This window comes from Sphaerodactylus townsendi, linkage group LG06 (assembly GCF_021028975.2).
Source record: "Sphaerodactylus townsendi isolate TG3544 linkage group LG06, MPM_Stown_v2.3, whole genome shotgun sequence".
Classification (NCBI taxonomy): domain Eukaryota; kingdom Metazoa; phylum Chordata; class Lepidosauria; order Squamata; family Sphaerodactylidae; genus Sphaerodactylus; species Sphaerodactylus townsendi.
This window is the reverse complement of record NC_059430.1, coordinates 40,968,554-40,990,535: the sequence shown is the minus strand read 5'-3', so window position 1 is coordinate 40,990,535 and position 21,982 is coordinate 40,968,554. Positions and strand designations below refer to the sequence as shown.

General features: G+C 48.9%; 1 protein-coding gene across 1 annotated transcript in view; it reads right to left on the bottom strand.

Annotated features, from left to right (window-relative positions):
• Positions 1–21,982, bottom strand: part of EP300 (E1A binding protein p300) — a 136,115-nt gene that overhangs the window by 99,843 nt on the left and 14,290 nt on the right. The window contains 1 exon segment of the mRNA XM_048501536.1: positions 1,680–1,856. Within this exon segment, the coding sequence (XP_048357493.1) occupies positions 1,680–1,856 (177 nt within the window).

The window sequence follows — 21,982 nt, the reverse complement described above, 5'->3', positions numbered from 1 at the left end:
GGTTAGTAGATGTTTTAGCCATGAGAGGAGTGTCAAGGTCCTCCTCCAATAACAAGCTATCCTGATCAGCTTCCCTCTGGATGCTTTGAAGTGCAGCTGTGGAGTATTTTCCCCAGGTGCAGCTTGATTGCAAATCAAAACCCTTTCTGCTGCTCAGTTTTCAGAAGGAGAAGAGAGTGAGAAGGAAGAGGCAGCATATGAAGATTAGATAAGTTGGATAGATAAGTCAAACAGAAAGGTTTTGTGAAAGAACAATAGGGAATGAGAGTTTGGAAGTCACAAGCAATAACACAGGCAACCTAGCTGGCTGCTTCTCCCCTTGAGGTAGGAAAAGAACTGAGGGGGAAGGGGCAATCCCATGCTAAACAGGAAGAAGAAAGAATTGTTTCCTGCCTCCTTGATTGGATGGTTGGAAACACGCAAAAGATGTCCTTGAGCTCAGAAGAAGAACTGAAGTATCCTGTTAAAATATGGAACATTTACACATTGTGCTGCTCAACATTTATAACTACATAAAGAGAATTACCACAAAAGTTTAACCCCAAATTTAATTTTATACCAGGGCTGAAAGCTTTAATTAAATGGCTTAACAATTAATTTTTTTTAAATGTAAATCAATTAAAATACTGTTGAAAGCTTTAAGTATTGCCAATGTTCAGCATACTGAGTTACTAGCAGTTTACCACCTTAATTAAGCATTGGAAAAGGTGGTAAACCAAATTTCAATCTACTGGTAACTCACTATTTGGTTGGTGAATCACAACATGCTTAATTACTATAGAGACAGTTACAAAAATCGAAAAAGCTGTAATCAGCCAGAATTATGCCAAGAAGGTATTTCCTATCATCTGAGCAACATGAGGGGGGTTTACACTCAACTGGGAGTAGCAATGTCTCATTTGTGGCCCTCTGGGATCATGAAGAAGTCATCAGAAACTGCCACAAACCAAGATGCTTCTTGGCTGGAAAGTATTTGTAAAAAAATTGCTCTGGGGAGTTTCAGTGCAGAAGTTCTGCTTTACATCTGCTAGAACCATTATGTTTCAATTACTATAATGGGGTTAGAGAAACTTTCCACAATCAAACTGGCCTGTAAACAGAGGAGAATTCCTTTTAGCATTTTCTCTCCACAGGTTCCCTTGGGTATTTACTTGACTCAATAGTATTTACTATTTTATTCATTTACTCCACTCACAATTCTCCTTTCTTGCTGAGAGTCAAGGCAGATTACAAAATACCCAGAACAATTCAACCAGACAGCATGTAAGATTTTGTAGTTAGCCTGGCACAGTTCTCTTCAACAATTTTTAAGAAGTTGACAAAACCCACAGTGTTTTAGATACCGGCTAAGAAGCCAATAACTACAAACTATATACACATATTCTAATAAAATGGTCCATTGGTTACCACCCAGCAAGATGTCCCCCTGCCTACCAGGAGAATTAAAAATATTTGCAGCCTGACATAAAGGCTTAATATTTCTTCTTTGAAATGCATTTTCTGGCCTTCCCAAAGCAGCACTCATCTTGTCTAGCAGTTGCTTCTATTAAAATGCTTCTATTAAAGCACAATGCAATAGTCCAATACAAACATATTAATGAGCCATCTGAAGCTAGAATATAAGAATATTGCGGAAGCACCATGAAAGCATTTAATGTACTACCACTACTACTACTTACCATGTTAGGCATTACTGGACCAGGCACTGGCTTCTTATCCATAGGAAATTGGGGTAAACTGTTAGGTAGCACAGGCTTATTCTGCATCTGAGGACCAAGTCCAGTGGCTCCAATCGGTTGCCCAGTGTTTTGGCTATATGGCGGGACATAAGGACTGGGATTGTTCATCATTCCCATCTAGAAATTAAGAAGTGGTAAGTTTAGAAAGATTTTCACTGTTTCCTTTTAAATGTTATGAGACATGCTAACTGGGACTATGTGCAACTTTCATTTGCAATGTTTTGCAAATGAAAAGCCACAATCTTATCTGACAGATAATACAGCTCTGCATCTTCTCCTACTGCCCTTGAAATACACAGGGAGGGTAACTGGGCTGCAATCTGGAAGTCCTAAAGTCCTAATGGGAACTACTTGCTTCTAGACTAGCTATAGTCAGATTCCTTTACTGCATGCTACAGGCACCATAATTACAAACATCTTTTTAACAATGTTTCACTTAATCATATTTAAATATATTTTACAACTTGGAGCTATTCCTGAAGTTCCAAAGGGATTACAATCTTGTGAATGCTGTTCATACAGAGTATACCCACTTACCTTTACAACAATTACATTTGCTTCAAATTAAAAGTTTCATAGATGGATAAAAATGCTTTCCATGGTATAAAAAATGTTACACAGGTATTAGTTATTTGTCTATTAATGAATGATCAATAGAATATCTTCCATTCTATGGCAACAAGAACAAGCGTGCATTTTACATGAAATATAACCTAGATCAAAAAAGTTTGACTTGTAGATACATTTAATCTAGTATGAGATTTCATGAGTCAGAGCAGATGAAAGCTCACAATGGAATAAGTATTCTTGGTCTGTAAGGTGAAGATTTCTGTTTTGATTTCTAACATGCCCAACTTTATCAATACATATCTATAGTAACTTTGCACAATTTCAACAAAATTCTAAAATTATGATGCACAGTGATATCAGTTCACCAGACAAATGTGAATTGGAACATTTTCCAATTCAAATTTAAATAAGCTATTTAAATATTTAAATAATATTAGCAAAATCAAACAAATGCAAAACATACAAGGCTGCACCATGTCCAAGTATTCAGATTTGTCCATGTTTCACTGTCTACATTTTGCCTATCTAAAAACTAACTGGCAGCTGAACAGCTCAGGTAACTATAGACAGGCATTGACATATGTAGAATGGAATGGCATATATCAAGGGAATACTAAATATCAATAATCTAAGAAATAATCTATATATCAACAATCTGAACAAGAAAACCCAATTAGCTTGCTGTCAGTGAACTGGCTGGTCTGTTCATGTATGCTGAATTTGCTGAGTTTTTGTCCTCAGAGGTTATACTTCCAACTGGGTTCCTGCACACCCTATACAGTTCAGTTCCCTTGCTTCTGGGCTCCCTATCCTTCAGTTTTCTCAGCTCTTAGGGTCTCATTCAGGTTCTCACCTGGTTCTCTTATTGCTGTTCCTGAAGCTCTATTTTAATTCCAGCAAAAACTGGCAGCATTCCCTTCTTTCTCAGATATCCTGACAACTTTGTTCCCTTAGGAGTTGGAACATTCATGAACCATCTGTACCCAGCATCAGAGGCTCACTAGCACAAGTACAAGGGATTTAGAAAATCAGAGGTACTAAACAGGTTACCAACATACACTAATTTTACTATATGGCACTGCAAAGCTACAATATTGGTATAGAGACAATAAAGATATTTTACTCCCAAGAAAAATAATGACAGTGCATACTGATTGATTAAATGATCTTTCAGACAGAACAAATAAAATAGATCTCTGCTGTAAAGGGAATATGTAATAATTTAGGTAACTGATTATTCACATTCCTCAGTTAAACAACGCAAGTGAGCAGTGGTTATTTCCATATTTTATTTCATTTATTTAGCCATACATGTGTGGTCACAGACTGAACCTTTAAATACCCCAGGTTTGGAAGAGATGGAGAATCTTCAGCGAATCACTCAAGAGACGGCCTTCTCACAACCAAGTTATAAAATTATATTACCTGAGATTAAGTAGGTTCACAATACAAAACTAAAACTTTGAAATGTTTATCAAATTTTAATTAAAGTATGTTGAATCCATAAAAGGTCATATATACATATTTCAAACAGCATGTTTTGTTTACCTCTTATGCCCAAAAGGAGAATGCTACCAATACAAGAAATGGCAAATGTTTCTAAACTGCATGATACATTGTAATACAGCTCATGAGAACAATCTACCTGACTTTCTACTAAAGTTGTTTAATTGGAAGATGTTGTTCACTGTTCCAATACCAAATTGTGAATGCCATCCTGAACCCTTTGGGGATGGGCAGGGTATAAATATAATAAATAAAATGAAAATACTCTAGTTCATAATTTTCAATATGTGTTCAAGCAATTACCACTCACTTTAATATACATGCTAAACAAATATTTAACAGTTACTAAATTAATTATTGCATCAACTCTATAGAGTCCTGACTTCAGTAACAGTTGTTGCTACATAATGGTTTACATGAATGAATAGAAATGCCTGATTATAAACTAACTTTTGAAATTTGATCAAGCAAATTTAAAATTTGAAAAAGATTCCAAATAAATTACTTCCTGTCAGGAGAAGGGTGGCCAATATATTAGATTATAAATAAATAAATGAAAGACTAATTAACACTTTTTATAAAGTTCACCTGAACTGAGAGGCAAGGGGATGGGAAGGTAGGCTGCTTCAAACTGCTTTGTTCACTTATTTGATTGACCAAACAGAGCTAACTGTCATTGCCATTCATTGTGTGTAATTTATTGCCAACATCTGGTTGCAAAAAAACCCCTTAGTGATCACCTGCACAAGTCATTGCACACTGTCATTAGTACCTGGAATAAAATGAAAGCCCATGCTCACAATGAACAACTATTCCAGGAGTGCTGCATTGAGAATGATTAAGATTTTGAAGATCTGCTGCTTCATACTTAAGTTGATTGCTATGAAAAGGCAACTGTGATTTTTTGACACTTGCGGAATTTTTTGAAGACAAATAATTTTCTCAGCGATGCATTCGAAGAGATCAGGCATGACACTGTCTATTTATCAGAACTATTTGCAAAGTTCAACAAAATAAACTTGCAGTTGCAAGGCAATGAAGTCAATCTTATTAAGGCCAAATCTGTCACCTCTGTTTATTTCAAAGTTAACTCTGAATACTTAATGAAATAGAGCCAGCATGTTGTGAGCTATACCAATTTCCTAGCCTGCCCAAGTTAGAACAGAAAGGTGGGATACATATCTAAAGGGTCCCTTTATATTAATAGGGCCCGCTGTCCCCCCCTCCCTTGGGGAGGGTTTTTAAATATGGGTTGTGAATGCCTTTTATTGTATTAAACGCTGTTTTTAAAGGGAACTAGTTGTTATATTTTAAAATTGATGGATCCTGTGTAATTTGGAAATTATCCACATATAGTTAATCTTTGCTCCCTTTATTTGGTTGTATTGTAGTAGAATTTTGTGTTGTACACCGCCCAGAGCCCCTCGGGGATAGGGCGGTATAGAAAACCAAATAATAAATAAATAAAATAAATACAAGTTTTTGTGACCATTTGTGACCATAGCTGACTATGTCTGAGTGATTTAAAGATCGTCTTTCAAATGAAATTCTAATCTAGGTTATAAATCCATTTTTAGATACGGTGAAAGCTGGATAAGTGGAAGAAGAGCTAATTGGGCTAAAAATGACATTGGGCCGCAGCCAAAGTTTAAGAAATGGTACCAGGAGTTTTGCTTACAGCAGGAAATTTCTGATCACTATCCTGCACTATGGGCAGTGGTTAAGAAGCTGCTTATTACATTTCCAACATCAGATTTGGTGGAAAGTGAATTTAGTGCAGTCATTCAACTTCTCTCCAAGCAAAGAAATTGACTCCAGATCACTAAGAACATAAGAACATAAGAACTAGCCTGCTGGATCAGACCAGAGTCCATCTAGTCCAACATTCTGCTACTCGCAGTGGCCCACCAGGTGCCTTTGGGAGCTCACATGTACGATGTGAAAGCAATGGCCTTCTGCTGCTGCTGCTCCTGAACACCTGGTCTGCTAAGGCATTTGCAATCTCAGATCAAGGAGGATCAAGATTGGTAGCCATAGATTGACTTCTCCTCCATAAATCTGTCCAAGCCCTTTTTAAAGCTATCCAGGTTAGTGGCCATCACCACCTCCTGTGGCAGCATATTCCAAACACCAATCACACGTTGCGTGAAGAAGTGTTTCCTTTTATTAGTCCTAATTCTTCCCCCCAGCATTTTCAATGAATGCCCCCTGGTTCTAGTATTGTGAGAAAGAGAGAAAAATTTCTCTCTGTCAACATTTTCTACCCCATGAATCATTTTATAGACTTCAATCATATCCCCCCTCAGACGTCTCCTCTCCAAACTAAAGAGTCCCAAGTGCTGCAGCCTCTCCTCATAAGGAAGGTGCTCCAATCCTTCAATCATCCTCGTTGCCCTTCTCTGCACTTTTTCTATCTCTTCAATATCCTTTTTGAGATGTGGCGACCAGAACTGGACACAGTACTCCAAGTGCGGTCGCACCACTGCTTTATATAAGGGCATGACAATCCTTGCAGTTTTATTATCAACTCCTTTCCTAATCATCCCCAGCATAGAGTTTGCTTTTTTCACACCTGCCATGCATTGAGTTGACATTCCCATGGAACTATCAACTAAGGCGCGTAAATCCCTTTCCTGGTCTGTGACTGATAGCACTGAGCCCCTGTAGCGATGTATGTGGCCAGTTTGGATTTTTTTGCCCCTATGTGCATCACTTTACATTTTGCTACATTGAACTGCATTTGCCATTTCTTAGCCCACTCACCCTAATTTATCAAAGGTCCACTTGGAGCTCGCCTTAGCAATCCTTTGTGGTTCTTACCACCCTACATAGTGGTATCATCTGCAAACTTGGCCACCACACTACCCACCCTACTTCCAGGTCATTTTATGAATAAGTTAAAGAACGCACTGGTCCCAAAAGCGGATCCGCTTGAGGGACACCACTCCCTACATCTCTCCATTGTGAGAACTTCCCATTTATACCCACCCTTTGTTTCCTGTTCCTCAACCAGTTTTTTAATCCATAGGAGGACTTCTCTCTTATTCCTTCATTGCTGAGTTTTCTCAACAGTCTCTGGTGAGGAACTCTGCCATCAAAAGCATACTTCTTGGAAATCCAAGTAGACAATGTCCACTGGTTCCCCTTATCCACATGTCTGTTTCCCACACCCTCAAAAGAACTCTAGTAAGTTTGTAAAGACAGGACTTGCACTCTACAAAAGCCATGCTGACTCTTCCATCAGCGAGGGCGCTTGCTTTTTCTACATGTTTAATAATTTTATCTTTAATGATAGATTTACTAATTTACCAGGAACAGATGTCAAACTGACTGGCCTGTAATTTCCTGGGTCCCCCCTAGACCCTTTCTTAAAGATTGGTGTGACATTGGCCATCTTCCAGTCTTTAGGGATGGAGCCTGATTTCAGGGATAAGTTGCATATTAATGTAGAGAACATCAGCAATTTTCATGCTTGAGCTCTTTAAGAACTCTTGGATGGAATGCAATCTGGGCCAGGGATTTGGTAGCATTTAGTTTATCAATGGCTTCCAGATCTTCTTCCTTGTCTACCACTATCTTCGCTTCAGATTCCTCCGGATTCACCTCCTAGAAGCTTGGTTCAGGAATGCAGGAATTTTCCTCACCCTCTTGGGTGAAGACAGATGCAAAAGAATTCATTCAGCTACCTCTCTACTGCAATCTCCCTGTCATCTTTTAGCAGCACTTTACCTTTTGTTTCGCTTCATCATCATCTAATGGGCACTGCCGGCTTCCCTAGCTGGCTTCCTGCTTTTGATGTACTTGAAGAACTGTTTGTTGCTAGTCTTGATGTTCGCAGCCATGCATTCCTCATAATCCTTTTTTGCCTCTCTTACAGCTAACTTGCTTCTCTTTTGCCACCATTTGTGTTCTCTCTGGTATTCTTCATCTGTTTACACCCTGTTTACACCCTGGACTTCCATTTTCTAAAAGACATCTTTTTTTCCCTAATAATTTCCTCAACCTCCCTTGTTAACCATGGTGGTTTTCTTTTGGACTGGGCGCTGCCATTCCTAACCTGCGGAACACATTCCAGCTGAGCTTTTAAGACTGTGTTTTTAAATAACCTCCAAGCACCTTGGACATTTTTGACTCTCTTGATTTTCCCTTTCAGCTTCCTGCGCACTATCCCCCTCATCTTTGAGAAATTTCCCTTTCTGAAGGCGAATGTAACTACATTAGTAGTTGTCACTTGTTCGCATGCAGAGATACTGAATCTGACAGCATTGTGGTCGCTGTTCCCTATCGGCTCAACAACACTGACTTCCCGCACCAGGTCCTGGGTCCCACATAGAATTAGATCTAGGATCACCTCTCCCCTGGTTGGTTCTACAACCATCTGCCCTAAATGTGGTGATTTAAGACACCTAAGTGCTAAATGGCTTTAACCCCGTTGGGAACCTGCTATTACTTCATCAAGCCCATCCACAGCATGAAGAATTTACTAAACAGTGAAGTAATTATTAAATGTGGTATTTCAAATTCTTGCCAAATGACTTTGAAAAGTCTGATATCACTGGATCAGTTCATCAATTTTGCTAAATAAATTAAACTAAAATTTTAATTGGATTTTGTGCAAATAAATGTGCAATTAATTGTTATTATTTTGAATTTCATTGTTATTATCTTTCAATTGGGTTATCAAATAATAATGATTTTTATAGGATAGGATAAGGGCACTTGAGATAAGCTTACAGAACCATGTGGGTAGAAGGCGACGGTGGCTAGAAAAAGTTTGAAACCACTGGCCTAATCAGTACTTGCCTGTTATGGCCATTCTGCCCAACAGCCATTATGAAACCCTGCATACTTGGGTATGAATTTAAATTTATATCTGCCAGAGCAAAACATGCAGTTTCAAAAGTAACTGAAACATTCTCTGTTAAAAGGCACAAACAAGTTCTTGTAAGCCACTGACATATCAATAAAGTAAATCTTTTGATAATGATTTGAAAATATATCCTGAACTGGAAATCTAAAAATATTGTGGCCTAGTGGTTTGAAATTGATTTCCAACAGAGTTAGACAGTTCCATCTCACTGACGATAAAGTCCTTCTTTAATGCAAGGACCATTCATAGAACCCAAGACACTGGCGTATGAGAAAACTTGGGCTTGAACTCACTTGAAGACCTTGTTGAAGATTCTTTAAGTTTATCCACCAAGGCTGATTTTGACTTCCATCGAAATCATCAAGCTACTGTCCTTCTGGTTCATGATATCCAATTAGAAGGATCTCAAGAAGCACTAGAGCAGACGGGGATGGTGTTGACAGTATATACTCATGTATAAGCCAACATTTTCAGCACATTTTTATGCTGAAAAAGCCCCCCTTGGCTTATACTCGAGTGAGGGCGCCTTCAAGAAATGTGGCATTAGTAATGCTACGGAGGGCAGTGAAGACAGCGCTGAAGCTCTGTTTGGACATACAGATGATGATGAGGAATCCAGTTTTGAAGAATTTTAACTCTTGTATTTTAGCTTGGTTACTGATTGAGCTAAGGTTTTTGTACTTTTAAAATTATTGTTGATACCTTATTGTTTTTGTTGACCCTCTTTTCCACTTACGGGGACTCTTTCCCATTATCCTTAGGGCGACTCTCCGAAGGAGGCTGAGAGGACCCAAGCCATGCGGAACCGCAGTGCAAGGATGAAAGAGCCACATGTGGCTCCAGAGCTGCGGGTTGCAGACCCCTGCCTTAGAGGCTCTCTTGGCACTTGACTGGATGTCTTTCTGCCACTGGGTAAAGCCCCATTTATTCTCCTGGGTTTTAAAATGATTAAATTTCTCTATGCTCTCATATCTGTTTGCTCATTAGTTCGACTGTTGGTTACTTTCAAGTTAACTTACATTACTTAGTTACTGATTGTTTTATTTTTAGTGCTTCCTACTGTATTCACGTATCCTTTTATTTGTTGGAATGCTGTGACTTTCACAAATGGGTCCATGGCAGCAATTCTGGTAAGCCAATTTCAGGATCAGTTCACGGCTGCAGCAAATTTCCCAACTCCTGAACTTGCAGCTGGTAAGTAACACTTGCTTAACCAGCTGAAGAAAACTGACTAGAAGGGATTCAGCTAAAATACACTGAAGTGTTTAAAAGTTGCAAATAAAATGAAGGACAGATCACAAAACCTACACCATACCTAGGAGTAAGCCTCACTGCATGGAATGGGACTTAATAAACTACTTTAAGACCTCACTCCAAGGAATAGAATAACAGACCCCAGAACATATCAGTCTCTGGGACTGCAATAAGTGTTCTTCAAGGCCGGCTTTGGCCTCCCTGTCTACTTCTATGCAGGTCTACTCAGATTTGAGACCTTTTATTCACTACGCTTATTTTCAAAAAGGAGGATCGCATCCCATTAAGCTAATTCCATTTTTTCTTATCATTTTATTGTTACATAGGGAAATGACAAGTCCTGTTATCTGCTCCCTTACACCACTGGCTGAGGACTACTGAATGGACTCCATCAAAATGTACTAAAATACTGCAAAGATGCAAATAAAATCAGGAACAGGCAAAAAAAAAATCTCCAAAAGTAGAATGAGCCACAATCTGCTTTCCTGGGAGCGAGCCTCACTGAATAAAAATGGATTTGAGTAGATCAGTCCCAAAGTAAACAAAGCTCAGTAGGTTTTCTTCTCAAGCATGCCCAGAACTGCAGTCTGCAGCTTTTCTCAACAAATTGTATGTGAAGAAAAAAATTAAGCACAAAATGACAGCAAAGACTAACTGGGTTCCTGTCTTCTTCCTCTTATCAAGAAAGATGATATTTTGAGAGAGTTTTCCCAGGGCTGCTTTGAGTCCACTCTCAAGCAGGTCTACTCAGATATAAGTCACCAGCCTCACTCTTACTTGCAGAGCCCATATTAAATCCATTCCCCTGTTCCTCTGGGGAAATGCAACTCCTATACTGAGCTCCTTCGCAAATCTTAAGTGCACAGGGAAACCATGCGACTGGCTGTACAAAAAAATTTTTTTTTCTTTTCAAGTCCTAGTTAATGCTATTCAATTTGTTCATAAATTGCAATTCAGCAGTTTGCTATGAATCTGCTAGTATTTAAAGTGCTGCAAAGCCTTTTTGTAAGTAGAAAGAGCAATTTTAACACCTATTTAAATGTATTCTACCTTGCAGCAATGATATCTTGCGATGAATTAATATATTTATGGCTAGATTTTTAAAAATTAAGATTAGATCCCAGGAAGTTGCAGGTTAATTTCCATGAACCTATGTTGTGCTGTTCAGAAACTAGTGTCTGTGTCTCTGACTGATGAACTGACTTGGGTTGGCCCTTTCTTTGTAGATTCCTGACTGTGTTTCTGTACATATTAAAAGATATTTTCTATTACTATGCTTGGCCAAAGAACTGGATCCTGTGACTTAACTGGAAGAACACACAGAACATAATGATAAAGAAAATAAAGTAAGCAACATTCAGACTGTGGGTTAGTAGCCATCTATACACTTCAAAAGAGACTTGTGGAAAAAAGCCTTCTCGCAAAATGCAAGACCGAATAACCATGTTTACTGACAACAAGCCAATGTTTGATTAGTTTGCTGTAGATTTAGAGCATGTTTATTTTAAGCATTACATCTATCACTTCAACTAGCAAACTGATTCACTGGATAACTAAAACATTAAAATCAATATAAATACAATTTCAACTTTTAGAAAAGATGAGACTGCAGAAAAAACAGAAATAAGATACCTGAACTTCCATGGTTTTGGATCTTCTTCCAATTGCCAGGTACTAATACGCCATTCATTTATCAATGATTACATCAACTAATTGATGAAGCATTTGCCAGAGATTGTTGGGTAGGTGTACAACAGCACTCTCACACACACACACACACACACACACACACACACACACACACACACACACACACACACACACACACACACACACACACACACACACTGGTTCCTTGCTTGCCTATTGCATTTTACAGCCCTGTAGTGCTGCAGCACAGACACAATTCTTTTTTCCACAACGATATTTAAATGTTTCCACAAATACCTTCCCAAAAATTTAGTTTTAAAATATAGCCTGCCTTTTGCTGTTCCCACTAATATTCTCACCCATTACTTATGTAACTTGACTAGGGAGACTTACCAGCAGCTGCACTACTTGCAGTTCATAGCCTACTACCCCAGTTTGTATTTTCCCTCTCTTAGGTGTGTAGCTATATGCTGATTATTTCTCCTTGAACCCTGCACCCATCATATAGCAGAAAATTGTGTGGCAATGGAATCCACAAACCCCTGTTCTTGCACCACTTGCTGCCGCTGCCTGCCCCCCCCCCCCCCCGGTCTACCTGAGCCACACTGAAGTGCTGACAGCACAGCTCAGCAGGAATGTGGGAGAGCCCTTTCCAGGGCTGCAAGGGCAGAAGAGAATGGCACAGAAGAGAATGGCACAGCCCTTTCCAGGGCTGCAAGGGCAGAAGAGAATGGCACAATTGATTAAATTTTGCTTATTTTTTCCCAACTTGCCACAATTGTGCACAATTGTGCAATTTGTGCACAGAAAGAGTATAACATCATGTGGATTATTTCTCTTTAATATGCAGGCTTCCTGCTCCATGTGGCACCAGCTATTATACTGTTTTCAGGATAAAGATGACAGGAGTTGTGTGCAGTAATCTGCCGCATCTTCCTGTGTTGCACCGCTCTGCGGGGTCCTAGTGCCTGCCATCCGATTCTCTGTCAACATTTTAAAATCTTAATTTAGTGCAGCTACCATTGAAACCATGAAACCTTCGGGACCGCATTACCCCATATGTCCCTTCCAGGCCTCTGCGTTCGGCAGAGGCCAATTTGCTGCTAGTCCCCGGCCCCTCTATGATGCGGCTGGCCTCCACCCGGGCCAGGGCTTTTACGGCCCTGGCCCCTGCCTGGTGGAACACTCTCCCTCCAGCTGTCCGGGCCCTGCGGGATCTTGGTGAGTTCCACAGGGCCTGTAAGACGGAGTTGTTCCGCCGGGCTTTTGGAGTGTCCGGCCGCTGATGTGTGCCCCCCACCCTCCCCCCTTCTACTCTAGTTCTGGTTCTAGGGTCCCTCCACCATCTATGGGACCCCTCCCCGCTCCTTTGCGGAGGTTTTTAAAATTGGATTTTGTTGCTGACGCTGTTTTATATGTTTTATATGTTTAAACGCTGTATCTATTTTAAATCGACTTGATTGTATGTTTTACACTGTTGTTCACCGCCCAGAGCCCTTCGGGGGTAGGGCGGTATAAAAAACTCAAAATAAATAAATAAAATAAATAAATGATCATCTGCACCAGAAAACACAGCACTTTGATAAAATAGCATTTATATTCCTCCAGATACCTATGAGTGAGACATGCCTTTCTCTAAAGTTGAACCTGCCATTTTCTTTCCCGCAGCAGGAATAGGAAAGAAAATGGCAGGCGCAACTTTACAAAAAGGCAGGTCTTGCTAATAGGCATCAGGAGGAATATAAACACTTTTTATCCAAGTGCTATACTTCCCAGAGCAGATAATCGGGCCTCTTTACAATGCAGGCACATGGTGCTTCAACTTCCACCAGAGAACGCACAACCACATTGTCTTCTTTATCCTGAAAAGGGTATAACTCTATTCTTGGCAACTGGTCTCATTTTTTTAAAAAAATTACAAATGCCAACTCAATTCTCCTTTAAGAATATTGCACAAGACTGAATTCCAGTGGAATTTCTTGGGGAACATTTTTGACCTCCCCAATAATGCCAGCAATGGAAGCCGGGGGGGGGGGGAGGAACACCTCATGGTGAGAAGCGCTTCGCCTTCTGGGGCAAAGGGGGGGGGGGGGGGGGGGGGGGGGGGGGGGGGGGAGGAACACCTCATGGTGAGAAGCGCTTCGCCTTCTGAGGCAAAGGAGGAGGGGGGAGCAGAGCCTGGATGGAGTGGAGGAGTTTGTAAGAGAGGGGTTTGAGAGAGAAAGAGAAAAGGCTGAAGGAGTGGAAAGATCAGAGGTTTTTTTAAAGAGTTTTTTTTTAATGTTTAGCTCAGCCTTGCAAAGGGGCTGCTCTCCCTGATGAGGTAGGAATTTAACTGGAGATCAAGATGGGCGCCCAGGCAGTTCCCAGGAAGTGACGAAATCCACTTGCCCAAGATGGAGTAATGCTGACTTTTTCAGAGCAGGTTAAGAACTTGGGGATGCTAATGGATCCTGCAGATTGGCATGGTAGCCAAACTGTATCTGTATCTGGTGACCCCCCAACTATAACATTAGCTGTATTTGATTCACCAACTTTTTGTTGCCTAGACTCAGCAGGTCTGGTCACACAGGCTTCTGTAACCTCATGACTGGGTTACTGCAGCATATGCTATGTTGGGTTACCCCTGAAGATAACCCAGAAACTGCAACTGTTCCATAATGTGGCAGCCTGACCACTGTTGGGGGCTAGCTGTTGGGAAATGGTCTTTGGAAACTTCCACTTCACTTGTGGCTCGGTTTAAATAGGACATGAAGAAAAAACAATGAACTTAGCATAGTAATAGGAACAAGTTAAACAACACTGCAATGGCAAGAAGGGTATCAGAGCAACAGCAGCCAGAAATTACAGTAGCTGAGGAAGAAGATGAAGCCAGACTTTTCCCTTTCCACACTTCCTAAACTTGTAAGAGTTACTGTCAAGTCTTTCTTCTCATTTCTGCAGCAATTTAGAGTCTTATCACATTCATCATCTTTTCAGGTGGGAAAGGTGCCCTCAGAGCAAAAGGAACCCTCAGTAAGTTTCCAAGGTTCCATTCTCACTCTGAGATAGAGGGCATCTTGTAGCAGAGGACTTTCAAAAGTGGCATCCTTCATTCTTTGAGTGGAAATTACGTTTCATCCATCACATGCTACAGAACAAATCACCCAACAGTCATGTCGGTTGAAGAAAGGAGTTTATTTTGTAGTGCCTGATGAAGATCAATATGGAAGACCACGTGGCTGCCTTGAAGTTCTCTTTTAAGACTGAAGGCAGGGTTGGTGGCTTGTAGAATGAGCAGTAATACCTGTAAGGGCAGAATGTTACTGGATGTATAGGTCTGTGAAATACACCATCTTATGTTGTAATTTATGGCTGACCTAGACATCGTCTTTCTCTTATTTGGCGGTATCAAGGAAATGAATAAAAAGTCCATTTTCCTGATGGACTCTGTATGGTATATGTATATTCTAAAATACCTTTTCAAATCTAACATAGGCCAAGCTTTCTCTTTTGCATGCTTTGATTGAGGACAGGACAGTAGATGAATCTCCCACCTTCTGTGGAACAGAGGCCTAACCTTAGGAATAAAGGTAGGGTCTGGTAGAAATAGCACCTTATCTTTGTGGAAGACACAGAGATCTTTCCTGGCTAGTCAGGCCTCTAACTCTGAGACCCTTCAAGCTGACATTACTACCACTAAGAACAAGGTCTTCACGCGAAGCCACTTAAGAGGAACTTGCCTTAATGGTTCAATAGGAATCTTCACTTCCCAATGTAGGGTGGACAGCCTGGATCTCTCCTGTTTGTTGATCTGCACCTTGGCTGGTATGTTATCGATCCTGACAATTACATGCTAATCAAGGATGAAGGATTGGAAGTGTAGGAGCACCACCCTCATAACCCTGAGTTTTAGGACATTAATGTTCATTCTCCTTTCTTTCTCTGTCCAGAAACCCTAGGATGGCTGATCTTGCAGGCATGCTTCCCAACCAATCAGACTGACATCTGTAAAAATCTGTGTTGAATTCTTCTGAATATGATTGCCCCAGAGTGGGACTGGTCCACCAGATCACGCTTTGTTGGACCAAGGTTGTTAGTGTCAGCATCTTAGTGTGATCAATAGCTCATGAGGCTGAATGAACCATTGAAGAGATAAGGAGGGTATATAAGCCATGGGACTAATTCTATGCCCAAAATCACGAGTTCCTGTAATCGAGTAGGAAAAACTTCTCTGACTTGGCTTTGGAGATATTCTTGGCAAAACTGAATCAGTTGTTGGCTTTCTCTTTTGGATAACATGTTCTTTTGACTATTTATGATGATCCCTAGACGCTGTAGTCTCTGTGTTGGAAGGAGATTGCTTTTGTCAGATTGCTTCCAAGAGGTAACCGAGATTTTCCAACATCATTATGATCAGACTTATGTCCTTGAGGGCTTTTTCCTTAGTTATTGGTCAAATCAGGTAATCATACAGGTACAGATGAATCTGGATGCCCAGCCTTCATGCAAGAGCCACGAGTGTCACCAGTACCTTGCAAAACACTTGAAGAACTGAGACCAGTCTGAAGGGGAGTGAAAATGCTAATTTTGGTAGGAAAATCTGACAAACCTGCGATGGCCTGTATAGATCGGGATGTGTAAGTATGCTTCTGTGAGATCAATGGAAGTCATAAATGCTCTTGGAGTGAGAGCTTTGGTGATTGAACATAATGTCTCCATCCGAGAGTGTTTTGGAGTCATGAACTCGTTGATGTATTTAAGATCTAATATGACTTACCCGTTTTTCTTAGGAACCATGAAAAGCATGGAGTAGACTCCTGATTTTTTTCACTCAGAGAGGAAATGATTCTATGGCTCTTATCGTCAACAGATGTTCTATGGCGGATAAGGTTTTCATGTATTTTTCCTTTTTGAGACAACCGAGCGAGGTAAGAAATCAGTCTGGGGGAAGATTGGAAAACTTTATGGCACAACAGAACTAAATGATCTGTGTGGCGCCTCCCCATACCACTTGTCCCCCTGAGGCGAGTGTGCCGTCCCACCTCCCTTTACCTGGGGGCTGTCCTCCCCAGACAATGTTTTAAATAGTCTCGCCCACAGGGCGCCTTAGCTTCTGGCGCGCCCTGGCACCCTTCCTGCACTCCTCCCCTCGCTCTGTTACTTCACTGAGTGAGGGTTTGTCTGCCTACCAGGCTTCCCGCCACTCCCCCTTCCCTGTTGTACTCTCACAGGGTTGGGGCTCAGCTCTGGTCTCCCACCCTGTTCTACTGCAGGACCCTTCCTCTCCCTGCCCTTCTGGGCTAAACAGTTCACTTTGCCTGGCTCCTCACAGGTCTCCCTTCCACCCTCTTCCCTCTGCCAACCCCCCTGAGCATCCTTTCCCACCCCCTTATATCCCTTTTCCCCTCCAATTCCCCTGCCTTGTCCCAGCTGCCGTTCGTTCTGATTCCCTTAATCAGCTTCAGGTGGGACTAGGCGAGCCCGGCCGGGCTCAGAGCCCCACCCCTTCACTCCTTCGTCCTGGTGCGTTTGTGCCGGCGGGCCGGTTGATTGATCCGTCGAAGGATCGGGAGATCGGCCTCCCGGTAGGTCTCCGGGTCAGTGCGTCAACGTGGCAGGGAGGCGGGTCCCGCTCGAAAGGAGAGCGGGCGTTGCCATGTCCTCCAGCGGCTCCTGTGAGGAGGCAGGCAAAGTGAACTGTTTAGCCCAGAAGGGAAGGCTTCACAAGTCCAGGTGCTGTGCAGGGGCTCGCGCCCGGACAATCTGTTATACCCAATGATTCAGTTGTGACCCTGGAAAAGATGTAGTCTTCTCCCACACACACGAACCACCAACACTGGCCTGGAATCACTGTTGTTGTTTTTTTGGCTGTGGAACTGATAGGTAGAATTGGAACTTGGTATATCTGCTAAAGTGCAGACCTCATGAAAGGATCCTCTGCTATTTGGCAACTGGGATCTCCTCTAGTCAGAACTGAATTGTAGAAGCATGTCCAGGAGAAGGAAGTTTGATAGATAAGTCTCCTATCACCCTGCCACAGTCTTCCCTGAATGGCTTTTTTCTTGTCTTTGGTCTCTACCAGTATTTTGTCTAGTGTGTCCCCACTACTGGAGTGAAGTCTGCTTGCCATGTCGACAGTCACAGGGTATGTTTGGTGGTAGCTGCTACAGCTTGCAGTATGCAACGGTCATAGTGTTTAGGGATCCAGGAAGCCTTAAGGATGTGATTTACTCCTTCTGCAACAATTCTATTATCACTAAGGATGAGCTAACTCAATTTCTGGATCCAGACAATGACAGCCCTGGAAAAGAGAGCTGACATTCCGCTGTTCGTAGGGCTAGGGCCAATGTTTCATCAGATTTCCCTGATGTTGTCCAAACAATTTTGAGAGGTGAGGGCTCCATGCTGTGAATATGTGTACTTGTGGGAGAGATAATCATCGCCGTCTGATGTTCACTACTCCACATTATCTTTTATTAGCAAGTGTGATGGAAGAGAAGGAAAGCACAAAGAGAACAAAGGAAGTCAGGTGCAAAACAAAGAGGTTGAGGAGGCTCCAGCTATCATAACAAACACCTAAGACTGTTAGGCAAGGTGCAGGAGAAAAGCAGAGGAAAAAAATAAAATAGTTCTTCCTGTGCAAGGCAGGAATAAATGAAGCCACAAGTTCCCACATGGGAGACAAGAAATGGAAGTTTTGGTCCTGCCTCCCTGAAAGTTCAGTAGGAAACACCCTAGATCAGTGGTGGCGAACCTATGGCACTCCAGATGTTCATGGACTACAATTCCCATCAGCCCCCGCCCTAGATAGCCTAGAGTGCCATAGGTTCACCACCACTGCCCTAGATAGCCTGTCTGTCATCAACTAGAGCCCGGGCCTTTTCCATAATGACTCCAGCTCTATATAATGAGCCTCCTCGAACACCTTCAGGAGGGGCTGAAAGATCTTCCAACTGGCCTGGGTTTGAGCAGCAGGAATCTTTTAAGAGGAAGCAAAATGGGGCTTGTTGTTTTATCTTCAGTTTTAGATGGGGATGTTTTAAATATTAAGTTGTCAGCTGCCTTGAATCAAGAGGAAGGGTGGGATACAAATATTTAACAAATAAATAACTATTGCATATTTGCTTAAAATGATTAACAATCTACTCCAGATACAGGAAAGCCCTTGTAAAGCAAGAGGTTCTCTCCTGTTGTTTAAGTATTCAAACATGGGTCTATGCCAGGGGTAGGGAACCTGCGGCTCTCCAGATGTTCAGGAACTACAATTCCCATCAGCCCCTTCCTGCATGGCCAATTGGCCATGCAGGAAGGGGCTGCCCCCCGCCCCAACACCCCCACCCCCCCCCCCCCCCCACCCCCCCCCCCCCCCCCCCCCTCCCCCCCCCCCCCCCCCCCCCCCCCCCCCCAACCCCTCCCCCTCTCCCCCCCCCCCCCCACACGCATCCCCCCCCCCCCCCCCCCCCCCCCCCCCCCGCCACCCCCCTCCCCCCCCACCCCCCCCCCCCCCCACCCCCCCCCCCCCCCCCCCCCCCCCCCCCCCACCCCCCCCCCCCCCCACCCCCCCCCCCCCCCACCCCCCCCCCCCCCCACCCCCCCCCCCCCCCACCCCCCCCCCCCCCCACCCCCCCCCCCCCCCACCCCCCCCCCCCCCCACCCCCCCCCCCCCCCACCCCCCCCCCCCCCCACCCCCCCCCCCCCCCACCCCCCCCCCCCCCCACCCCCCCCCCCCCCCACCCCCCCCCCCCCCCACCCCCCCCCCCCCCCACCCCCCCCCCCCCCCACCCCCCCCCCCCCCCACCCCCCCCCCCCCCCACCCCCCCCCCCCCCCACCCCCCCCCCCCCCCACCCCCCCCCCCCCCCACCCCCCCCCCCCCCCACCCCCCCCCCCCCCCACCCCCCCCCCCCCCCACCCCCCCCCCCCCCCACCCCCCCCCCCCCCCACCCCCCCCCCCCCCCACCCCCCCCCCCCCCCACCCCCCCCCCCCCCCACCCCCCCCCCCCCCCACCCCCCCCCCCCCCCACCCCCCCCCCCCCCCACCCCCCCCCCCCCCCACCCCCCCCCCCCCCCACCCCCCCCCCCCCCCACCCCCCCCCCCCCCCACCCCCCCCCCCCCCCACCCCCCCCCCCCCCCACCCCCCCCCCCCCCCACCCCCCCCCCCCCCCACCCCCCCCCCCCCCCACCCCCCCCCCCCCCCACCCCCCCCCCCCCCCACCCCCCCCCCCCCCCACCCCCCCCCCCCCCCACCCCCCCCCCCCCCCACCCCCCCCCCCCCCCACCCCCCCCCCCCCCCACCCCCCCCCCCCCCCACCCCCCCCCCCCCCCACCCCCCCCCCCCCCCACCCCCCCCCCCCCCCACCCCCCCCCCCCCCCACCCCCCCCCCCCCCCACCCCCCCCCCCCCCCACCCCCCCCCCCCCCCACCCCCCCCCCCCCCCACCCCCCCCCCCCCCCACCCCCCCCCCCCCCCACCCCCCCCCCCCCCCACCCCCCCCCCCCCCCACCCCCCCCCCCCCCCACCCCCCCCCCCCCCCACCCCCCCCCCCCCCCACCCCCCCCCCCCCCCACCCCCCCCCCCCCCCACCCCCCCCCCCCCCCACCCCCCCCCCCCCCCACCCCCCCCCCCCCCCACCCCCCCCCCCCCCCACCCCCCCCCCCCCCCACCCCCCCCCCCCCCCACCCCCCCCCCCCCCCACCCCCCCCCCCCCCCACCCCCCCCCCCCCCCACCCCCCCCCCCCCCCACCCCCCCCCCCCCCCACCCCCCCCCCCCCCCACCCCCCCCCCCCCCCACCCCCCCCCCCCCCCACCCCCCCCCCCCCCCACCCCCCCCCCCCCCCACCCCCCCCCCCCCCCACCCCCCCCCCCCCCCACCCCCCCCCCCCCCCACCCCCCCCCCCCCCCACCCCCCCCCCCCCCCACCCCCCCCCCCCCCCACCCCCCCCCCCCCCCACCCCCCCCCCCCCCCACCCCCCCCCCCCCCCACCCCCCCCCCCCCCCACCCCCCCCCCCCCCCACCCCCCCCCCCCCCCACCCCCCCCCCCCCCCACCCCCCCCCCCCCCCACCCCCCCCCCCCCCCACCCCCCCCCCCCCCCACCCCCCCCCCCCCCCACCCCCCCCCCCCCCCACCCCCCCCCCCCCCCACCCCCCCCCCCCCCCACCCCCCCCCCCCCCCACCCCCCCCCCCCCCCACCCCCCCCCCCCCCCACCCCCCCCCCCCCCCACCCCCCCCCCCCCCCACCCCCCCCCCCCCCCACCCCCCCCCCCCCCCACCCCCCCCCCCCCCCACCCCCCCCCCCCCCCACCCCCCCCCCCCCCCACCCCCCCCCCCCCCCACCCCCCCCCCCCCCCACCCCCCCCCCCCCCCACCCCCCCCCCCCCCCACCCCCCCCCCCCCCCACCCCCCCCCCCCCCCACCCCCCCCCCCCCCCACCCCCCCCCCCCCCCACCCCCCCCCCCCCCCACCCCCCCCCCCCCCCACCCCCCCCCCCCCCCACCCCCCCCCCCCCCCACCCCCCCCCCCCCCCACCCCCCCCCCCCCCCACCCCCCCCCCCCCCCACCCCCCCCCCCCCCCACCCCCCCCCCCCCCCACCCCCCCCCCCCCCCACCCCCCCCCCCCCCCACCCCCCCCCCCCCCCACCCCCCCCCCCCCCCACCCCCCCCCCCCCCCACCCCCCCCCCCCCCCACCCCCCCCCCCCCCCACCCCCCCCCCCCCCCACCCCCCCCCCCCCCCACCCCCCCCCCCCCCCACCCCCCCCCCCCCCCACCCCCCCCCCCCCCCACCCCCCCCCCCCCCCACCCCCCCCCCCCCCCACCCCCCCCCCCCCCCACCCCCCCCCCCCCCCACCCCCCCCCCCCCCCACCCCCCCCCCCCCCCACCCCCCCCCCCCCCCACCCCCCCCCCCCCCCACCCCCCCCCCCCCCCACCCCCCCCCCCCCCCACCCCCCCCCCCCCCCACCCCCCCCCCCCCCCACCCCCCCCCCCCCCCACCCCCCCCCCCCCCCACCCCCCCCCCCCCCCACCCCCCCCCCCCCCCACCCCCCCCCCCCCCCACCCCCCCCCCCCCCCACCCCCCCCCCCCCCCACCCCCCCCCCCCCCCACCCCCCCCCCCCCCCACCCCCCCCCCCCCCCACCCCCCCCCCCCCCCACCCCCCCCCCCCCCCACCCCCCCCCCCCCCCACCCCCCCCCCCCCCCACCCCCCCCCCCCCCCACCCCCCCCCCCCCCCACCCCCCCCCCCCCCCACCCCCCCCCCCCCCCACCCCCCCCCCCCCCCACCCCCCCCCCCCCCCACCCCCCCCCCCCCCCACCCCCCCCCCCCCCCACCCCCCCCCCCCCCCACCCCCCCCCCCCCCCACCCCCCCCCCCCCCCACCCCCCCCCCCCCCCACCCCCCCCCCCCCCCACCCCCC